The sequence below is a fragment of the Stegastes partitus genome, unplaced genomic scaffold, assembly GCF_000690725.1.
Source record: "Stegastes partitus isolate 25-593 unplaced genomic scaffold, Stegastes_partitus-1.0.2 Scaffold171, whole genome shotgun sequence".
NCBI lineage: Eukaryota > Metazoa > Chordata > Actinopteri > Pomacentridae > Stegastes > Stegastes partitus.
The window spans coordinates 417,304-435,481 of record NW_007577902.1 but is presented as its reverse complement, the minus strand read 5'-3'; the positions used below and the strand labels follow the sequence as shown (position 1 = coordinate 435,481).

General features: G+C 37.4%; 1 protein-coding gene across 1 annotated transcript in view; it reads right to left on the bottom strand.

The window, feature by feature from the left end:
- Nucleotides 1–8,461: 8,461 nt before the first annotated feature.
- Nucleotides 8,462–18,178, bottom strand: part of LOC103355884 (potassium voltage-gated channel subfamily D member 3-like) — a 94,984-nt gene continuing 85,267 nt past the window's right edge. Inside the window, exons 4-6 of the mRNA XM_008279832.1 lie at nucleotides 13,353–13,445; nucleotides 11,584–11,843; nucleotides 8,462–8,699 (exon numbers count right to left, since the gene is read on the bottom strand). Of these exons, the coding sequence (XP_008278054.1) occupies nucleotides 8,462–8,699; nucleotides 11,584–11,843; nucleotides 13,353–13,445 (591 nt within the window). The remainder of the gene's footprint in view (nucleotides 8,700–11,583; nucleotides 11,844–13,352; nucleotides 13,446–18,178) is intronic.

Here is an 18,178-nt window from a genome sequence, read left to right as displayed (position 1 = left end):
TATCTCTATAAGCCAAGAGTGAGACGATGACGTGTGGGTCTATTTAACATTCAGCCTCCTTCGTGATTCACATGATACATTTTCATCCCAAACATGACCCCCAACCTGCAGCTGCTTCTTGTCCATCAGCCCACTTCCTCCCAGCTGTCATCATTAGAATGCGCTGGATAAAGAAGCGTCTCCTCACATCACTCGGCACCGAAACGCAGACCGCACATGCAGCAGCAGCAACTGTCGACCTGTTCCTCACCATAGACAGAAACTTTCTAATCCTTAATGTGACTCACTGACTGTTATGACTTGTTTAGTTTATGTGTTCTGGCCAAAAAATGAATCTAACCATCACAAAAAGACAAAACACAATTGTTCTTGCAGTGAAACCACACTGTGTATGGTATTATAAGTGTATTAACAAAAAGAAAAAAAGTCATAGACACTATTCTTCATGCCCGCACACACATACACAGTGTCAGTGTTTTGGCTGTAAACAGGAACTGCTACAGATCCTTGCTGCTGGGGAAAGCAACAGTAGAGATTAAAACCTAAAGTGTAAAGCTGGAATGTATTGCACATTAGCTTTTTGTGTTTTTCTGCTTGGAAAGTCTTGTTTTTTATGAGCCATAGGTTTTAGATATCAATTAATTTTTTCATTTTGAGCCTAAAGTCAGAACAAAATCTGCTATCTTTGTGCTTTGTCGATAGCTGATTATCTCAAATGATACACTTGGAAAACTAAAGTAAGGTTATTCTAATAGTTACTAGTAGTTGTGCATCATTTAGACAAGTTTCACTAATAAACTACTTGTGTCCAATTTGTGAGCATTGTAGAGCCTTGTAGGACTCAAAAACTAATACCAATTCGTTTGAAAAAAATGTCTTTTCTAAAACAGGCCCTTGGCTGCTGTTAAATATTCTGGGTCAAGTTAAAAACCCAGAATTCAGTGTAATACAAGTCCATCAGTGTGGATTAAAAGGTTACTGAGACTTCAGGACTAGTCCTGGGGGGGGGCTTATCCCAGCCGACTTAGGGCGAAGGCAGGGGACACTCTGGACAGGTCGCCAGTCTATCACAGGGCCACACTTAGAGACAGGCAATCAAGCACAGTCACATTCACACCTACGGACAATTGTAGAATTACCAATTAACCTCAACATGTTTTTGGACTTGTGGAAGGAAGCCGGAGAACCTGGAGAGAACCCACGCTGCACGGGGAGAACATGCAAACTCCATGCAGAAAGATCCCAGTGCCCCCACCGGGCTGCGAACCGGCGACCTGGCGACCTTCTTGCTGCGAAGCAACAGTGCTAACCAACTGCGCCACCTTGCAGCCCATGTCAAAATCCACTGGTTCAAATGTATATATTTTCAGTTTTTATAACAGTTTTAAATGCTAGTATTTTGATTTAGCATTGGGTTTGTGACTTTTGTTTATACAAAAGATAGTATCTTTCCGCTCCGAGAGGCTGTGATAAATATTTTCTAACTTTTTTTAGACTAATCAATCAAACTGATAAATTGGAATTAATTGTTTGTTCGAGAAAAAAATGGTAGACTAATCTGCAATGAAAATGGGATCACAATTTAAGAAGATTTTATGTTATTAGCAATGATTAAAAGAAAAAGAGAAATTAACTGCAATAAGCCATTTTCTCTTCTTTGATTTTGCACAGTTTATACCTCAACATGAACTGGATGTTGTGAACAAAGCAATGTCTTATTTACTGCAGTAAATAAAGTGTGACAAAATACTGCACTTAGCTTAATGGTCTAGTTTAATGTCCAACATACTGTATGTTGAGTGACCTTTGGTACAGCATGTACCTGTGTTCTTTATCCACCAAAGATGTTAATGGGCTGCCATCTAAAGGTTTAGATGCATCACTACAGCAATTTTTACGAAGAGTAACTTTTCTGACCACTGACCACTGATTTTAAATGTCCCTCCTTTTCTGTCACAGCTCTCATGTTAGTTTGCAAGTCAAACCATTGAAAAGTAACTTTAACAAAATGAGGATTTTTACGATTGCTTCATTTCTTAAATGTTTTATATGTAGTGGTAGAGAGACGTCAAGTTTCGAATCAAACGGTGTTGAAGAATCAGCAGAATAAATATTGTTTTGATGCTCTGTTAACCAAACAACAGGCAAAAAAGTCTAATTTTGTGACTTTACTCTGCAAGCACAAATGTTGTACCCATATAAATATGTCCACATCTCAGATTACTGCACTGTACTGAAATAGCTGTTACCTCTCCCCCCAGGAATGAAACTGATTAGTAAAGCAGTTGGATATGTGGGCGTTTGTCTGCACGCACACTTGGTCATAGTGTGTTTGAATCATCTGGTCCTTCTGTGTGGTGACGTCAGCCAGACGACCACTAATGACTGGTATGAAGCTGTGAAACAGGGTCAGGATCACACATGTGGCTGAGAGGAAGCTGACAGACAAACACCTGGTTAAACACATGAAAGAGAACATGACTTGCCTCGGACTTTACATCATTTTTAATTATAGCATTTAAAATTCCTCTTTGTGTTTCTAAGTTCTTCATTTTTTTCTCCTTTTAATGTTCTTAGTCTAGGCAGTTGAATGATAATATGATGTTGCTCTATTTTATGGGCACAGTTTGGATTTTCTTTTACATGTTGTGTCAGGATAAAGGGTTCTTTATTCAGTTTAGTCATGTGTATAAACCCACAGAAATTTATTCTAAATGATTTATGCAATCATCAAATGAGGCATTTTCCACTGCAGGCGCATGTCTTTATAGTAATGTAAGACTTTGTCAATAGTTTTGCTTTGTAGCATAAGCAGTATATGAGTAAGTATTTAACCAATTTATGTGTTTGTCACTGTCAAAGTCATGCACTTGTAATTGGGGGACTCCGTACCCTGAAATATTTCTGCAGAATTTAAAGGTGAAATATGAAGTTAACAAACAAAACAAGGAGCTATGCTTAACTTTTGACCAATAGTAAGCTGATATTCAGCAGTAGTACCTCACAGCAACATACTTATGGGTTCAACCCTGCTGGTCTGCTGGGTTTCCATGTGGAGTTTGCATGTTTTCCCTGTGCCTATGTGTATTTTGTCCAGGTGCTCCAGCTCTTTCCCACACTCCAAAGACATGCATAGTTGGTTATTCTGGGATTCTAAATTGCCGTAGGTGTGGGTGTGAGCATGCATGGTTGTCTGTATCTTTGTGTTCGCTCTCTGATAGACTGGTCACCTGTCCAGGATGTAGCCCAACTGATGCCCAATGGTCAAGGACAGGGGCTTCAACGCCCTATGACCATCTACAGGATAGAGATGGTTTAAATAATATTATAAGAAGTTTTTACAGAGAGTTGTGCCTTATCTTCTCCAAAGCTGTACACTTTTGTTAATATTAATAAGACTAAACTGGTCAGCTGTAGCAGTCGACAGCCGGACAGATGACCCGCATTTTGTTTCATTTAAACTAGGGCTGCATGATTTGTAAACTAAATAGCATGGTGATATATTGTTTTTCTGCCATATACAGTATATTGTGGTATGAAAAAATAAAGGAATTCAATAACTATTTGGAAAGAGTTAATCACTCTTAAATGACTGAGGTGGCTTTTCAGAGAATTGTGTCTGTCTCAGAAAACAAAAAATGATTCAAAAAAAGCAGTCTGTAACCTTTTTCACGCTGTGTGTACTGGCAAAGGCATCCAAAATAGTTTCTTTTTGCTTCGGATGGCACTCGAATCTGGCTTTGCTGCAGTGCTTTGTGGTGCTGATTTAAATGATGAAACAACTGACATTGTGTTTCTTTTTGCCACTAAATCTTAATTTTTAGAGTTTCTCTCCTGTTCCACATTCCTTTTACTATGCGCATGTAGAGCCTGCATATCAAAACTCTGTCTTGTAAACAAAGTAAATAAAAAACAAAAAAACAAGAAAACAAAGAAAAACCCCATCACTGTACCTAAGAGCTTGTAAATCATAAATATGTTCTATCAGACAGACTTCTCTTCTGGATTTTGCTGAAAAAATAAGAACTGTACACGTTTTGCTTTTGCATTAAGCAGTAAAACTATCGTAGCATGATGTATTGGACCTAATTTACCTTATTTTATAATGCACATCCTGCCATGTGACTATTGTGTACACAACATTGTTGTTGCTAAAATGACTATAGTTCAGCGCTAATTTAAACATAATCAGTGTGCTCTTTGTGTTTTCGTCATTTAAGAACTGATCATAAAAGGCATCAAAAAATACACTCAACTTTTAATCTGTGTGCATTTTAAATCCAAAACATTACTGATGATTTGTGTATTTATATGTGATGGAACACATTCATCATAAGCCACATTTCACACATCAGTGTAAATGTGCCACGTTCTATGTGAATATTCGGTGACCAGAGGGAGAAGAAAGACGAAGCTCGATTGTTGTGGCAGAATTTAATTCTCATCTGACACTTCATAATTGTTATAATAAACAAACTGACAGAATACTGTGTACACAGCAAACAGACAGAAAAGCTCAGTTCGAAAGGATAAAAAGATAAGAAACAACACAAACAGCAATGCCAAGACTTTTAAAAAAAGTGATCCCAACAATGCCTTTGAAGTCAAGTCCATCATATAATGACAAGTATCATTGTACATTAGTCACTCTGGTGTGGGAGAGGTGCTTTCTCTAAAATAAAAAAAGATATGGTTGAAAAGCCCTAATGTATAGATACTGTTTTAGTGTTAACCAAGATCCAGGTTATGAACACCACAACTGAGGCGACGCTTGATATTTTCAACGATAATGGTATGAAGAAAAAAAAATATCTAAAGGGTTTGTAATTTTTTGTAAAGCAGCATAAAGAGTATGACTGCTTCGTTCTTACAGAGGATGGAAAGCGATCATTTTGGTACAATGTTTTTGACAAAATGCGGAACCCAACACAAAATACATCAATACAGAAAACAAAACAAGAAAACTAACAAAAAAAAAACAATTTCACGTGGTACTTTGTGATTGGAAAAAACACATGAAGTAATCAGCTTCCACTTTAGCAAAAACAAAGAAACCAAAAGACAAATAAACACTGTGTTTAATTGATACAGGGAACTACAGCACACATGGCAAGTAGTCACAAACTATCCCAAACAACAGGCATCTACCAAATTCAAATGAGCAATGCTGTGTAGCAGGTAGGTGCAGAAATAATATATTCAGGCAGGACTCACTTTATTTCTGTTGTTGTTTCAGTGTCTGAATGCATCTTTGCTGCCATCCTGTGAGCATTTGTGAGGTTTTATTTTCTGGCCTCTGAAATATTAGCATATCAGTTCAGTAATGATTTTTAGAATAATTCTTTCACAAACAATCCTAACATTTGGTTTACTTACTGACTTTTTCTTGCATTTTCAGTTCATATGATTATTTTAAAGCATGTTTAGAACTTTTTGTTGACAAATTTGATGCAAAGAAAAATTGCAATAGCTGTAAGCTAAAATTTGTTTATTCTTCCGTATACGTTTTAAAGTTCTATATAAATTTAAATGTGTGTTAAGTCTGTTTTTTATGGAAAGTTCATAATTATTTTAAATTGTTGGAGAAATCACATCTTTTTAGTGGCAAAATGTAACTTGAGACACAAAATGGCACAAGTGAAGGTAATATATCTGGATGACAGGAAATTGGCTCTATAACTAAAAAATAAATCATAACAAATGAGCAATGACACAGAGGTTTACAGATGTCTTACAGACAGAACTGCATCATTTGGTTTGTTCCTCCTTTTTGTTTGAAAAACAATGTGAGAAGATGATCTATTGATGAGCTGACCCAAAACAGTCTTTTTACATTTGCATATTTTACCATTTTCATTCCATTTAGAAGTTCTACAAATTACTATGTTTTAAATTGTAATGTGAAAAAAACAAAACTGAACACAATTTACTCGATTCCTGTAATGCTCCTACCAGCCTTTTGTTCACAGTGGTGCTCAACCTTCTTCGCATTCAATATCTAAAATATTCATGATAAATACTCACTTTATGCTATTCTTTTTGAATATCCTTCAACATGAGCACAACAGTTGTAGCTTTTTTATTATTCCACAGGGGATAAAGCACCTATACAATTTATACAAACAAATATTGTATTTTGTATTTTATTCACTTAAAAGTGCAAATTTTGGAATTTTGAACATTAAAGTCCTGCACCTCCATGGAAACAGCACAACCATGGCCACATGTAGAGACAATAGAGAAAACTCAAAAATGCCTTCGTGCAGTATGACCAGGGTATAAAATCATAAATCATAAAAGGAAAAAAAAAAAAAAAAAGAAAGTTGCCTTTCTATAATGATTTATTTTATGAATATTTGAAAAGTGAAGCAAACCTATATAAGTGGTCCTTGGTGTTACTTGGTGGCTCCACATATTTTATTTTACTGCTTTTATTTTAAATTAGTTTCTATACTTGACTCCTATCTTGTCTTTGTAAACACGGCCTGCAGTTCAGCCCAGTTCAGTTTTTAATTAGTTTTTATTTTTAAGAACTCAATCTGGTTAGAGGTAAGGCTTGATTTTGGCTTTTGGCTTTTGGCTTTTTTTTTTTTTTAAACATGTAAAATAAAGTAATTTTCAACAAATCAACATGACTTTCAAACCAGCGGGCAGGTTTTGGGGTTCAGAGGGTTAATGTAGCAGCAAACAACTATTTGCTATGTAAAGATACAGGCAAGTAAATAGCAGAGAATCCATCTGTGTGATTTATAATCTGAGGTTGTGTTTTGGTGGTTGGTCTTGTTGTGTGTGTCTGTAAGTGCAAGTTTGAAACCGTTGGTCTGAGACAGAGAGAGCACTGTAGAAGCAAATGCCCAGTCTGGTACTTTCACCAAACAAAAAAAACAAACCAGCAAGCAAGCAAATAAATAAAAAACAACAACTAAGTATTCGATTCATGTTATTTACATAATTTATGTGCATTTGTTTCATTTCAGCTCAGTCCCTCCTCTGCTTCTCCTTCACTCAGGAACAGACATTAGGTGAGGATAATGTAACGGTAGTCGAGTTTATAACAACTCATTACTGCAATTCAGCATAGTTTACAATGTTAGCATAGGCTGATGATTTTTTTTGGCTGGTTTTATTCTCCAAATGTAATCATGAATTTATCCCTATCGAAAAATAATTCATGTGTACTATATACTATGAACATCTACTAGTAATAATATTGGTGATAGTGTTCCTGGTACTACTTGATGTTGAATTGAAACAAAATTTTGTAGTATTGCTCACCCAAAATGTTATTAAAATTATTCCTCTATGCCACTGACCTAATTATTTTTCTAACCATAATAATTAACCACATCATTTCACTGGGTGATACGTTTAATTACTAGTACATTGGCACTGTCAATTATGTGGAGTGAGTTCTACATACAACCTCACAGGTATTTCACTTATGCTGCAAAATAGTTCCAACTAAAACATTTTTTTTTTGTTGCATTTGAGTAAAATTAGCTAAAAACAGCTAAAAATGAACACGAACAGGTCATAAAGAAAAAGTGGTCAGTTTTGGTCTTTTCATATGAATAACAAGTTGCATACAAAACAACTCCAGCTTCATCCTTTGATCAAAATATCAAACCTTCAGTTCAAAGCAATATTGTGGTCAGCTCAGTGTTTTTAACTATCAAATTGAGAATCACTGTGTGTTTCCTGTCAGTATAAAGACAATCAGCCTCCATCCATGCAGTCATTTTCCTTTAAGAAGCAACTAAACATTACAGTTTGGTTTGAGCCTTGAACATAATGAATTGGTACAATTTACCTACAAAAAACAAACACTTTTTACAGTATTTGACAAATGAAATGCACATTTCAGCGATGATATTAGCAGCATCGGGAACAGTGACTTTTTCAAATGATGCTGCAAAGAAAACTAAAACTTTTTTAATTCCTTTTTTTTTTCGTTCCTTAAAATTCTTAAGACAAACAACAAATAACACAAACAAGACCAATCAAATTCCAGCAAACACAGTCCACATCTGTATCTTTCTTCAATATTTAAAGTCTACAAATATAATTTTCACAGTTTCACTGTGAATTCGTGGTATGTCAACGGTGTGTGCTGATGTTTATGCTAATTGCACAATGCTTTTCAATCTTTTCCACAGCACTGTTGCTGTAAAACATCTGTACTGTTGTTAGAAACTATTAGAAATGCAGCAATTCACTCCGTATCTACAGTACATACACAACATGACAAGTGCGTGATTCTCAGTTCACATATCTACAGTCCTCTACCCTGTCTCTGTACCTAGTGACTCCTTTGGAGTTCTGCTCTCTCCTTGTTGACCCTGTGAGACGGGACACGGTGTGTCCATCAGTTGAGTGTTACCTGCTTCCTCCTCCTCCTCCTCCTTCTCCTCCTCCTCTTCTTTTCCTTTCTCCTGCTGAGTTACATCTATCAGCCAGAGAGTTACAGAGCTGAGACTTTGACAATGTTGGTGCCAGCTGAGCTCATTGTGGTCTGGATGCTCGGGGGTGGAGGGTGACCTGGAGGCGGGGGCGGCCGGCGCTGTGGGGGACCGTGGAGGCCGTCACCATCAGGAGTTAAAGCGGGGGGCGTCGGGAGGCTGATGATTGCTGTGGTAATGCGGCCGCCTTTGCAGTTTATCTTACTGCTGTCGCCGGTTTTCAGGTTGAGGTTTGAGCGACTATTATAAAAGAAGAAGAAAGAAACACTTGATGATTGTGTACAAACAATATCTACTGTTACAGACTAATAATTAATTAATCAACCAACTAATATTAGGTACTCAACAGAAAATGAACTGGCTAGTATTGTCAGAGCTGATATATCCTCTCAGCAAACCTGCCAAATGTTCTATAACTGCAGTGTCTCTGTTCTGAGGAATTGCTGCTTATCTCTGTTTTGTAAACTGAATATATTTTTTGTAATATTTAAATATGAAATTTGAGGATGCCACCCTTGTACTCTGGGGAAATTATGACAAGCATATAGATCAAATATATCATTCTTTCAGAAGAGAGACATTAGACTTGTACTTTGTTTTGTGATCCATAAGTTATAGCCACTGTTGCCTCGCAGCAAGAAGGTTGCCGGTTCGCATCCCGGTGGGGGCACCGGAATCTTTCTGCGTGGAGTTTGCATGTTCTCCCCGTGCAGCGTGGGTTCTCTCCGGGTTCTCCGGCTTCCTCCCGGAGAACCCGGAGAGAACCCACGCTGCTCGGGGAGAACATGCAAACTCCACGCAGAAAGATCCCGGTGTCCGAACCGGTGACCTTCTTGCTACGAGGCAACGGTGCTAACCACCGAGCCACCTTGCAGCCCTCGACTTCAGTTTGATTGATATTATTTCAGGCAAACAAACAAACAAAAAAAAAGTTTTCTGAAAATCTACAAAAATGCAGTTATCTGTTTTTGCAAATGAGCTCTTCCACATTCAACATACTGGCATGTGTTGTCTCTATAGACCATCAATTAACTGTGAAACCATCCGATTATTCAGCAATGAAAAATATTCAACGATCACAGCTCTAGTACAGAATGCATATCCTCCAGCGTGTCAGATTCCAATAAAAACAAATCTGCTGCTATTGCACAACCTGCTTCTAAAATGATCAGCCTCCCTGTGATATCTCTCCAACACAACAATGGACCCACCACATGTATAGTAACCCACTTAAAATGTTTCCTAACATCACCTACTGTATTATTCACATTACTTTTGTCTGGTTTTAGTTTTAGGACTTAAAAATGGAGGAGTTTGTCTCTTCTTAAGTGAAATACCAGAACACTGCATGTATATATACATGCACTAACAGATGCGTACTTGCATTAATGCTCATGTGACATATGTGATCACGACTATATTGCATGTATCTGTTGCTTTTCTGTATAAGGAATGTACATGTCTATGTATCTGTCTGGTGTAAGAGACTCTGAACTGTGGCTGTGATAATACTGTCTAATGACAAAGTGAAGACATATTTTGCCCCAAATTATTCGCAGACACAGTAATATTAAATCTCTAAAATATGAAAAATATTCCATGTTTTCCCTCTATTGCTGCTAAAAGAGATTCACTGATACCCAAAGGATATTAAAACAGTTCTCTTTGTCTGTTATTGTTACATAATCTGTCCAATCTGTTAACAAGTTATTTTGAAGTGATCCTACAGTGCCCTCTAGTGTCTTTTTGAATATTAGATATTTTGCCAGCCTTCACTGCAGATTTGCTTTCTATTTTTGGGGCAACTTTGGCCAAACGTAGGCAGACATCTTTCTACTCATCCTTAATGTTATCTATGTGGGGATGCAGATAGTTGGGATTTTATCTCATATTTCAAATATATTGATCACTGACAATTCTGCTGCCTCCCAAATACGATTTATATTAAATTTGTTTGTGGTTCTTGCAGCACAAAACACATCAAAACAACTTCTCCTTTTACTTCCAACTGAACAAACAAAAACGGTAAAATCTGTCCTTATTGCTGATTTTCTTTACTGCAATGTTTTAGTAACACTATTCTTCGCATCCCAGTTTAGCATCTATACACAGTATATAATTAGGAAATATATAATTATACACACATAATATAACTTTAGAAAACTTAAAGGACATTTTAAAACTGTTGTTTGTTTATTATTCTTCAGCACTGGTTAACAATTGTAATTTGTCCAATGCAGATGCCATACATGAACATATCCATATGTATATTCATATGTCTGGTACACTGTTTTTATGAGACCTTTACTATATCTTTATTTTTAGCCTTAATGTAGTTTTTCTAATTCTTAAATTGCTTCTTTCATGCCTCATTTGTATCTTGCTGCTGTAACATGTAAGTTTCCCCGCTGAGGGATCAATAACATTTATTTTATCTTAGATATATTGGATATAATTACAACATTTTTTTTTTTTTTTTTTTACTACATTATCATCCAATATATGTTTATACACTGGGCTTATTAAACATTGATATCTGCCTACAAGTCAATTACCACTCATTAAATGTCTATACTGCTTATAAATCCTAACTGGGGGGTTTGAAGCTAAAGTGGGGGATTCTGACGTATGCATGTGCATTCAAAGTCTGGTGTCCTGACAGTCATGCCTTTTATGTTGCTGAGTGATGGAGAGAAAGTAGGCTACAGCAGCTAGGAAGGGTCCAAGAAAAGTTTCCGGTGCTCCAGATTAAAAAGAAACTCAGAGTTCAGAGGAAGGATTACAGTCTAAAAAAAGAAAGCGATCGACGTTGAGGCAGGCGTCAGAAGAGCAAGTCGACAGTGTTTGTGTAATTACTCTCACTGCCAGATGAGGGAGACAGAAGTTCTTACACTGCAGTTTGAAGTAAAGTGTTACCCAGAGATCAAAACTTCAAGACATGCAACCAAACAGATTTCATGTCCAGAAACCACTTGTGGCATTTGACAGAATGTCTGTTTGTAACTGGGATAGACCAACACCTGCTACTGTGGAGTGTAAGAAAACAAATTTGGCACTTTTCAGCTAGCACTCTGATACCAACCCCCTGACACTGCTGTCGTGTCTGTGTGCTGTTGATTTTCACCTGGCAGTGTGTGACAGCGGGTCACTGCACTGTATGTGGATGGCACTGAGCTCCTGCAGTGGGCCCTGGTGTGTCGGGATGGGATGGGCAGTCGGCAGGCTGGCGTTGGGCAGTGGAGTGTTTTTCTTTCCTCTCCGGCCACAGCAGCTGCCTGCAGGACTGTCGTGGCCGGACATAGAGGGACTGCGTGAGGGAAAGGTCTGCAGCGCTGTTTCTAAGCAGTTCTGCTCATATATCTGCTCGTCAACAAACTCGTGAGCCTGGGGAGAAGAAGACAGTTACAGGAAAAAAAAAAGACACGGGGAGAACAGAGATGGAGAGGAGAAAACAGTGCAAATAAATGTATAACAGAGTAATAGGATTTGATGTCTGGAGTGATAAATCATTTAAAAAAAATGCTCCAAAACAGATTTAAAGCAACTATAAGAATAAACTAACAGCATAAATCATCATCCACTGAAGAATGTACATGGCCCATTTAGTATACTGGCTGCCTGAATGACAGATGTTTTCTGTTTTGCACCAAAAATCTGTTCCACCAGTAATAGTTGACGCTGTGTGCAGACTAATGACTAACCTCGACTCGCTGGCTGTTAGTGCCATTAGCTGTCATCTGCATCAAAGTCACACAGTCACTTAAATCCCATTGTTGTGTCCTCAACTGCTTCAGCTCAAGCTGCACTTGTGATTTAGTCTGAATCCTGCTGCTGAGTTGTGTAGAAATCACCTAAAATCCTGCAACTGAAGTTGAACCTAAATCTACCACAGAGCTGGTTTAACTAAAGTTTTAATTAGTTAAGTTTAACATAAAGACACATTTCTATAGTTCAGATAATTTGACTGATCAAATGTTTTACCATGTTTGTTCGTCTGAAGACAGCACTATGTCAAACTTATATAACTCTGTAATTAGAAGTAAAAGTGTCGCTTCTTCATCACCTCATACAGACTGAAAGGAAACACAAAGGGAAAGGGACAAATGTGCAACAATATGATGTACAGTTGATCGAAATGTTCAGAACATTGTAACCTAATGGTGATAATTAACTGTCACAAGCAGACATGTTATGTTAATGAGGGGAAAAAAACTCAGCATGACCCTATAACACTATTCCTCACATTTTCTCAGATTTCTGAAAGCAAATTCATTGAACTAAGTCATCAGGTCACTGTTCTGGGTTGAGGATCTTTTGTGGTATAGACAGCTCAGACACCACATTTATCTGCAGTTTAGCTGTGGTTCTCCCGAACTTCTGCTCAATTGGGAACAGCAATCAGGTATAGTTTAGGGCCACAGTTGAGCGGTAACCTCCTGCAGGTCGCAGTATAGCTGGGCCAGCTTTGAATTGCACCACAATGTCTCAGAAAAAGTGTCTTGTAAACATTATGAAGTGTTTTTGCCAGGAATTTATTTCTTGCATCCAACTGATTTTGAAGCAAAGATTCAACAAGAGGGAAAACCTCACAGTGATAAATATCGTTGACAGCAGTAAAACTCCCTCTAGACTCTTTTTAGATCTATTTTGGGAGATTTGGGAGCTACAGGGTTAGTCGGTGTCAAAAATAGCCTTCTGAGTTGGTAACATTTGGAAAACAAAACAAGGTTTGAGTAGCATAAAATATAAGGTATATCTAATGGCATGTCCCTTGGGTCCTTAAACAGTAAGCACATCCTTTCAGCTTAATCAGTGTCCTTTACTAAAAAGTAAATATAAATACAGGTACAACTAGAGGGCATTTAAAGTGAAAAGAGAGAAACCTGCACTCACAGTGGTTTTCTCCAGACAGTGCAGTAGGTGGTGGTGTTGGCTCTCTAACAGAGAGATGGACTTTGTCAGCTTCTGCTCTTCGTCTTCTGTACCCTGGTAAGACACACACACACACACACACACACACACACACACACACACACACACACAAATTACTGTTGTCAAATTACTGCCGGTGTAGCCATGGACATGGATCACTCTGCATAGTGAGCTTGGTCCTAAAATGGCTTTTTGATATTTGCCGAAGAAAATGAACTCTGTTGTCAGTAATGAAAAGTCAGCGATGTGACGCCTTCGTTCGGCTTCATGTCGTCCATTTTCAGCCAGACTATCTTGGTTCATGCTTGTTGATTTCACTCTCATTTCTATTATGAGCAGGTAGGCAATAACTCCTGCTGTTTGCTTTCAAATAATTTACTAGCCAATTAGTTACATAATGGACCACAGTTCTGCTTGGTGTGAATTGATCCCTCAGCCTTAGGTCCTGCCTTGGCAAGCGCTTTGTTTATAATGCAGTTTCTACTGTGCAGTTTTTTCTGTCACTAGTCATGTTAGTGCCTTTGGTTTGTTTTTTTGTGTAAGCAAGCAGCAAAATAACTTCCCCTTTCAGTGTGTTACTGCCTTTTACTTAATTATCTAAGTAGGTACCGCTGAGTGTTATTTCATGCTCCAGGCAGCTGAATAGTTATTGATGTCTGAGGCTTCAGAAAGAGGGAAAACAGCAGAGTTTGAGAGGAACAGTAGCAGAAACTTATGGAGGCATTTGTTGGTATTTCTCCAAGCAGGGACCAATATAGCTTAGTCTCAAAGTAATCACAATTGCCAAGTAACATGAAAACTGAAAACAAATTAATTCTCTCTCCAAAGCACACATTGCAACTCAGAGGATTTGGGTAGAAGACAATCCAGCCTGAGGACTCTCATCTTTTCCCTCCGGGAACTCTCTTCCAGGAACACGAACAATACAGTGATGTGGGCACGAGAACAGATCTAATGTCTCAAAATTTGGATTCACCCTGTCAGAGGACCTTTATACTGTATAACTTCAGACTGAGACACAGTCTATCTGTAAAGTACATATTCAAATTTGCTGTAATGCTGTTTTTAGAGAGGGGTGATATGGATAAAATGTGACAATTATTTATTCTAAAAACCATAGTATGCAACATTATAGATATCGATAATTGTGACAGAAAATTTCAAAAATGTTTCTCTTCAAAGCACAGATCGAATAGCTGGATGGGAATGTCTTTTTTTGGGCTCACTGAGTAAATTAAATACCTGAGCAGTATCATGTTCCTGACTGACTATCTCCCAGAGCTTGAGCACTTCAGTCACATCATATTTGATTTTACAAGATAAATCATGTTTCTCGTTACTTTATAGCTGCCTGATGTATTTTTTTTTTTCCAGCTTTAAAGAGATCTTTTACCATCTGGGGAAATAGCATTTTAGACATCCTTCTCAAAGTGGATCTGTGACCCAAATGTCAAGTTCCTGGAGATGTAATGCAGGACTGTGATTTGTAGTTTTTGTGCTCTTCATCTAACTGATGCTGTAAATGTGCACTGTAAGAATCCCATATTACCACAAACGAGTCTTTGAATCAGTCGGTGATTTATAACAAGTAGAGTAAAGGATGTCAGTTTCAAATTACATGAATGTAATCAGACTTTCTTCTATTCTTAGTTTTGGGAATTGGCTTGTTCACTGTCCTACTAGAAGTTGGATGGTCAACTCTCTGAACCTCAAAATGTGCTGGTGGATTTGAAAGACATGTTATCTTTAGAAAAAAAAAACAACAACAAAAAACAACCTTTCCCCCCCAAAAGATCTAAAATTACATAATTTATCGGAGCCTGAAACTGTAAAAACACAAAGGAATTGGCAGACTTTAAACTTTCTTGCTTCATTGAACTACTCAACTGAGAAAATTAACCAAACCTAAGCTTAAAATTACATTTATTTAAAATCATTTTATTCTACATGAACTAAACATTTACCAAAATTATACTGTTTGCTCTCACCAGATTCTGCAAAAAACAAAAATTCTGCACTCCTTGGCACAAACAGTAAACCAGCAGTTGCTCAGCTACAACCAACAGTCATGTGACCAAAATTCAGGGACTCTTCGACTGAACTGGGCTGAACTGCAGGCTGTGTTTACACAGAGTAGATAAGAAACAAGTATGGGGGGAAAAATAAGTAGTAAAATATTTAGAATATCAAGTCACCATTTTTTTTTTTACAGTGTCCATAACCCCAATGTAGACTTATAAAACATTGTCCATGTTGATTCCAAAATTTAAAGAAATTGAACTTGTTTTTTTTAGTTTTTACAATTGATGGCATTTTAACTATGTCATACTGCACAGAAGATATTTTTGAGTTTTAGTTGACTTCTAGACATGATGGTTGTGTTTCCATAGAGGTGCACGACTGTAGATTGCAGTGAAAAATGAGACCATAGGACAAGAGCAAAAACCACTTCTGTAACACTTTATAATAACTATCCGTTATAACTACTTAATAGATCACTTGTAAACTGTTAATTAGTGAGTTATTAACCACTTGTTAAGTGTTTAATAGTTTGTGATGATTTATAACGATGCCTTATGGACAATTAACAAACCATTTATAAACTGCTAGTTAATGAGTTATAAATGACTTGTTAACTGTATATTAATGATTTACAGCCATACCTTATACACCAGTCATAGATCATGAACAAGCCATTAGTGAATCACTTACTAATGACTTGTTAAGTATCAGTTAATAGTTTATATATGTTATTGGGACGTTATTCTAAAGTTGCAACTATTCTTCATTTATTAACTGTTGGTAAATGAGGAATAGTTGCAACTTTAGAATAACGCCTCAATAACATACATAAGCTTATAACTAATACTTAACAACTACATTAACTCACACTTTACAGATCACTTGTTAATAGTTTGTTAACCATCTACTAATACCAATGAAATTTTGTAGAACAGCAAATGGGTGGAACAATTTCAAGGTACAGAAATTTGATCTGATATTTAAAATATCACATTTTTGTACCTCAACGCTCTTCCACCCATAGACTTTTCTGTGTACTATATTTTACCAAAGACATACAAGAGATAGAATGTTGAACATTGTCTTTAATGTACAGAAACACACATACTGAGTTATCACATGGCAGAACAGCAGTATACAACAGTATACAAACCCATGAGGTTTGGGCACTTTTTGTGCAGGACCTGAAAAAAAACTAAATCAAAATCAAGCCATTGGCATTATTGATATGAACATGTCTTAGCACAACCTGGACCCTCTATACTTAGTGAACTTGACCCGAGCTACAACTGAACTGCTCTAGGGCACCCACAGTGAAACAACACTAAGTTTTCTTAGACAGAGGAATTAGTTTCCCCTTTTTCTTTTGATGTTCAACATCCCTCAAAAGGTTTGGATCATTAATCAACACTTCCTGGCATTTTTTGGCAAAGTCCTGCAGTCGCTGCTGTGGTGTATGAGCAACCAGCAACTCTTTGTATTTCTTTGGTGCCACAACAGCCAGCTCACAGATCGGAGCACTGGCGACAATGGTGTTTCTGTCGACACCGACCCTTCGATATGCCACACTCAGTTTTTTTCCTTTCTTGTGTGCCTTAAGGACTTTTCTGTACCTCTTGATGGCCTCCTGAGGATGACGTGCTGAAACAGATTTAGTTAAGTATAACAAACATACAAATAGTGAATCAACACAGCGAAACACACACATAGATGCAAAGTGGTTGCAAAAAGCAATGAAGATTACATGGGCACAGAGCAATTGGAGGGTCCAAGATAATATACCCACCAGGAAGTACTTGTTGGAAAATAAACTTTATACAAGGGGGTGCAACAATACATGTTCATATTGAATATTATTGAATATTAATTAAATATTAACAATATTAGTATGGAGCATGCCCAATATATACAGTAAATAAGAGCTCACACACATTTTACAATTTCCCTTTGGGGACAAAGTATTTTTGTTTCATTATAGATGACATCATGATGACGTCAGGACAAATTGATTAATCGAATTTTGATTTGCCTGACTACTCGACTTTGAAAATTACTGAAAATCCATCCATCCTTTATCTATACGCCGCTTTATACTCACTAGGGTCGCGGGGGGGCTGGAGCCTATCCCAGCTGACTTAGGGTGAAGGCAGGGGACACCCTGGACAGATCACCAGCCTATCACAGGGCTACACTTAGAGACAGACAACCAAGCACACTCACATTCACACCTACGGACAATTTAGAATCACCAATTAACCTCAACATGTTTTTGGACTGTGTGGGAGGAAGCTGGAGAACCCGGAGAGAACTCACACAGAACATGCAAACTCCACGCAGAAAGATTCCGGTGCCCCCACCGGGACGCGAACCGGCAACCTTCTTGCTGCGAGGCAACAGTGCTACCAACTGCGCCACCTTGCAGCCCATTACCTAAAATGCCCATCCCTAATATATACAGCCTTATATACAGCCATGGAAAAAACCACCCTTGTCATCAAAAATAATGGTTATGCAATCAAGTAGCAACTGTGGTGTGAATCATGTGACTAAAAGAGACAGAAAAGAAAATCTAGAATGCCTAAAAGGTGTTTTTGGCAGTACAATGCCATAAATATTGATGTAAGAACTTAATAATCAAAATCACTCATCAAGAAAAGCATGGAAAATGGCTAGATATCAGTTCTTAAATTAAACTCTTATGAGATATTTTTGTTGTTAGAATTATATTTGTCCAGACAAATGTACTTTTATTTGTACCAGGCATT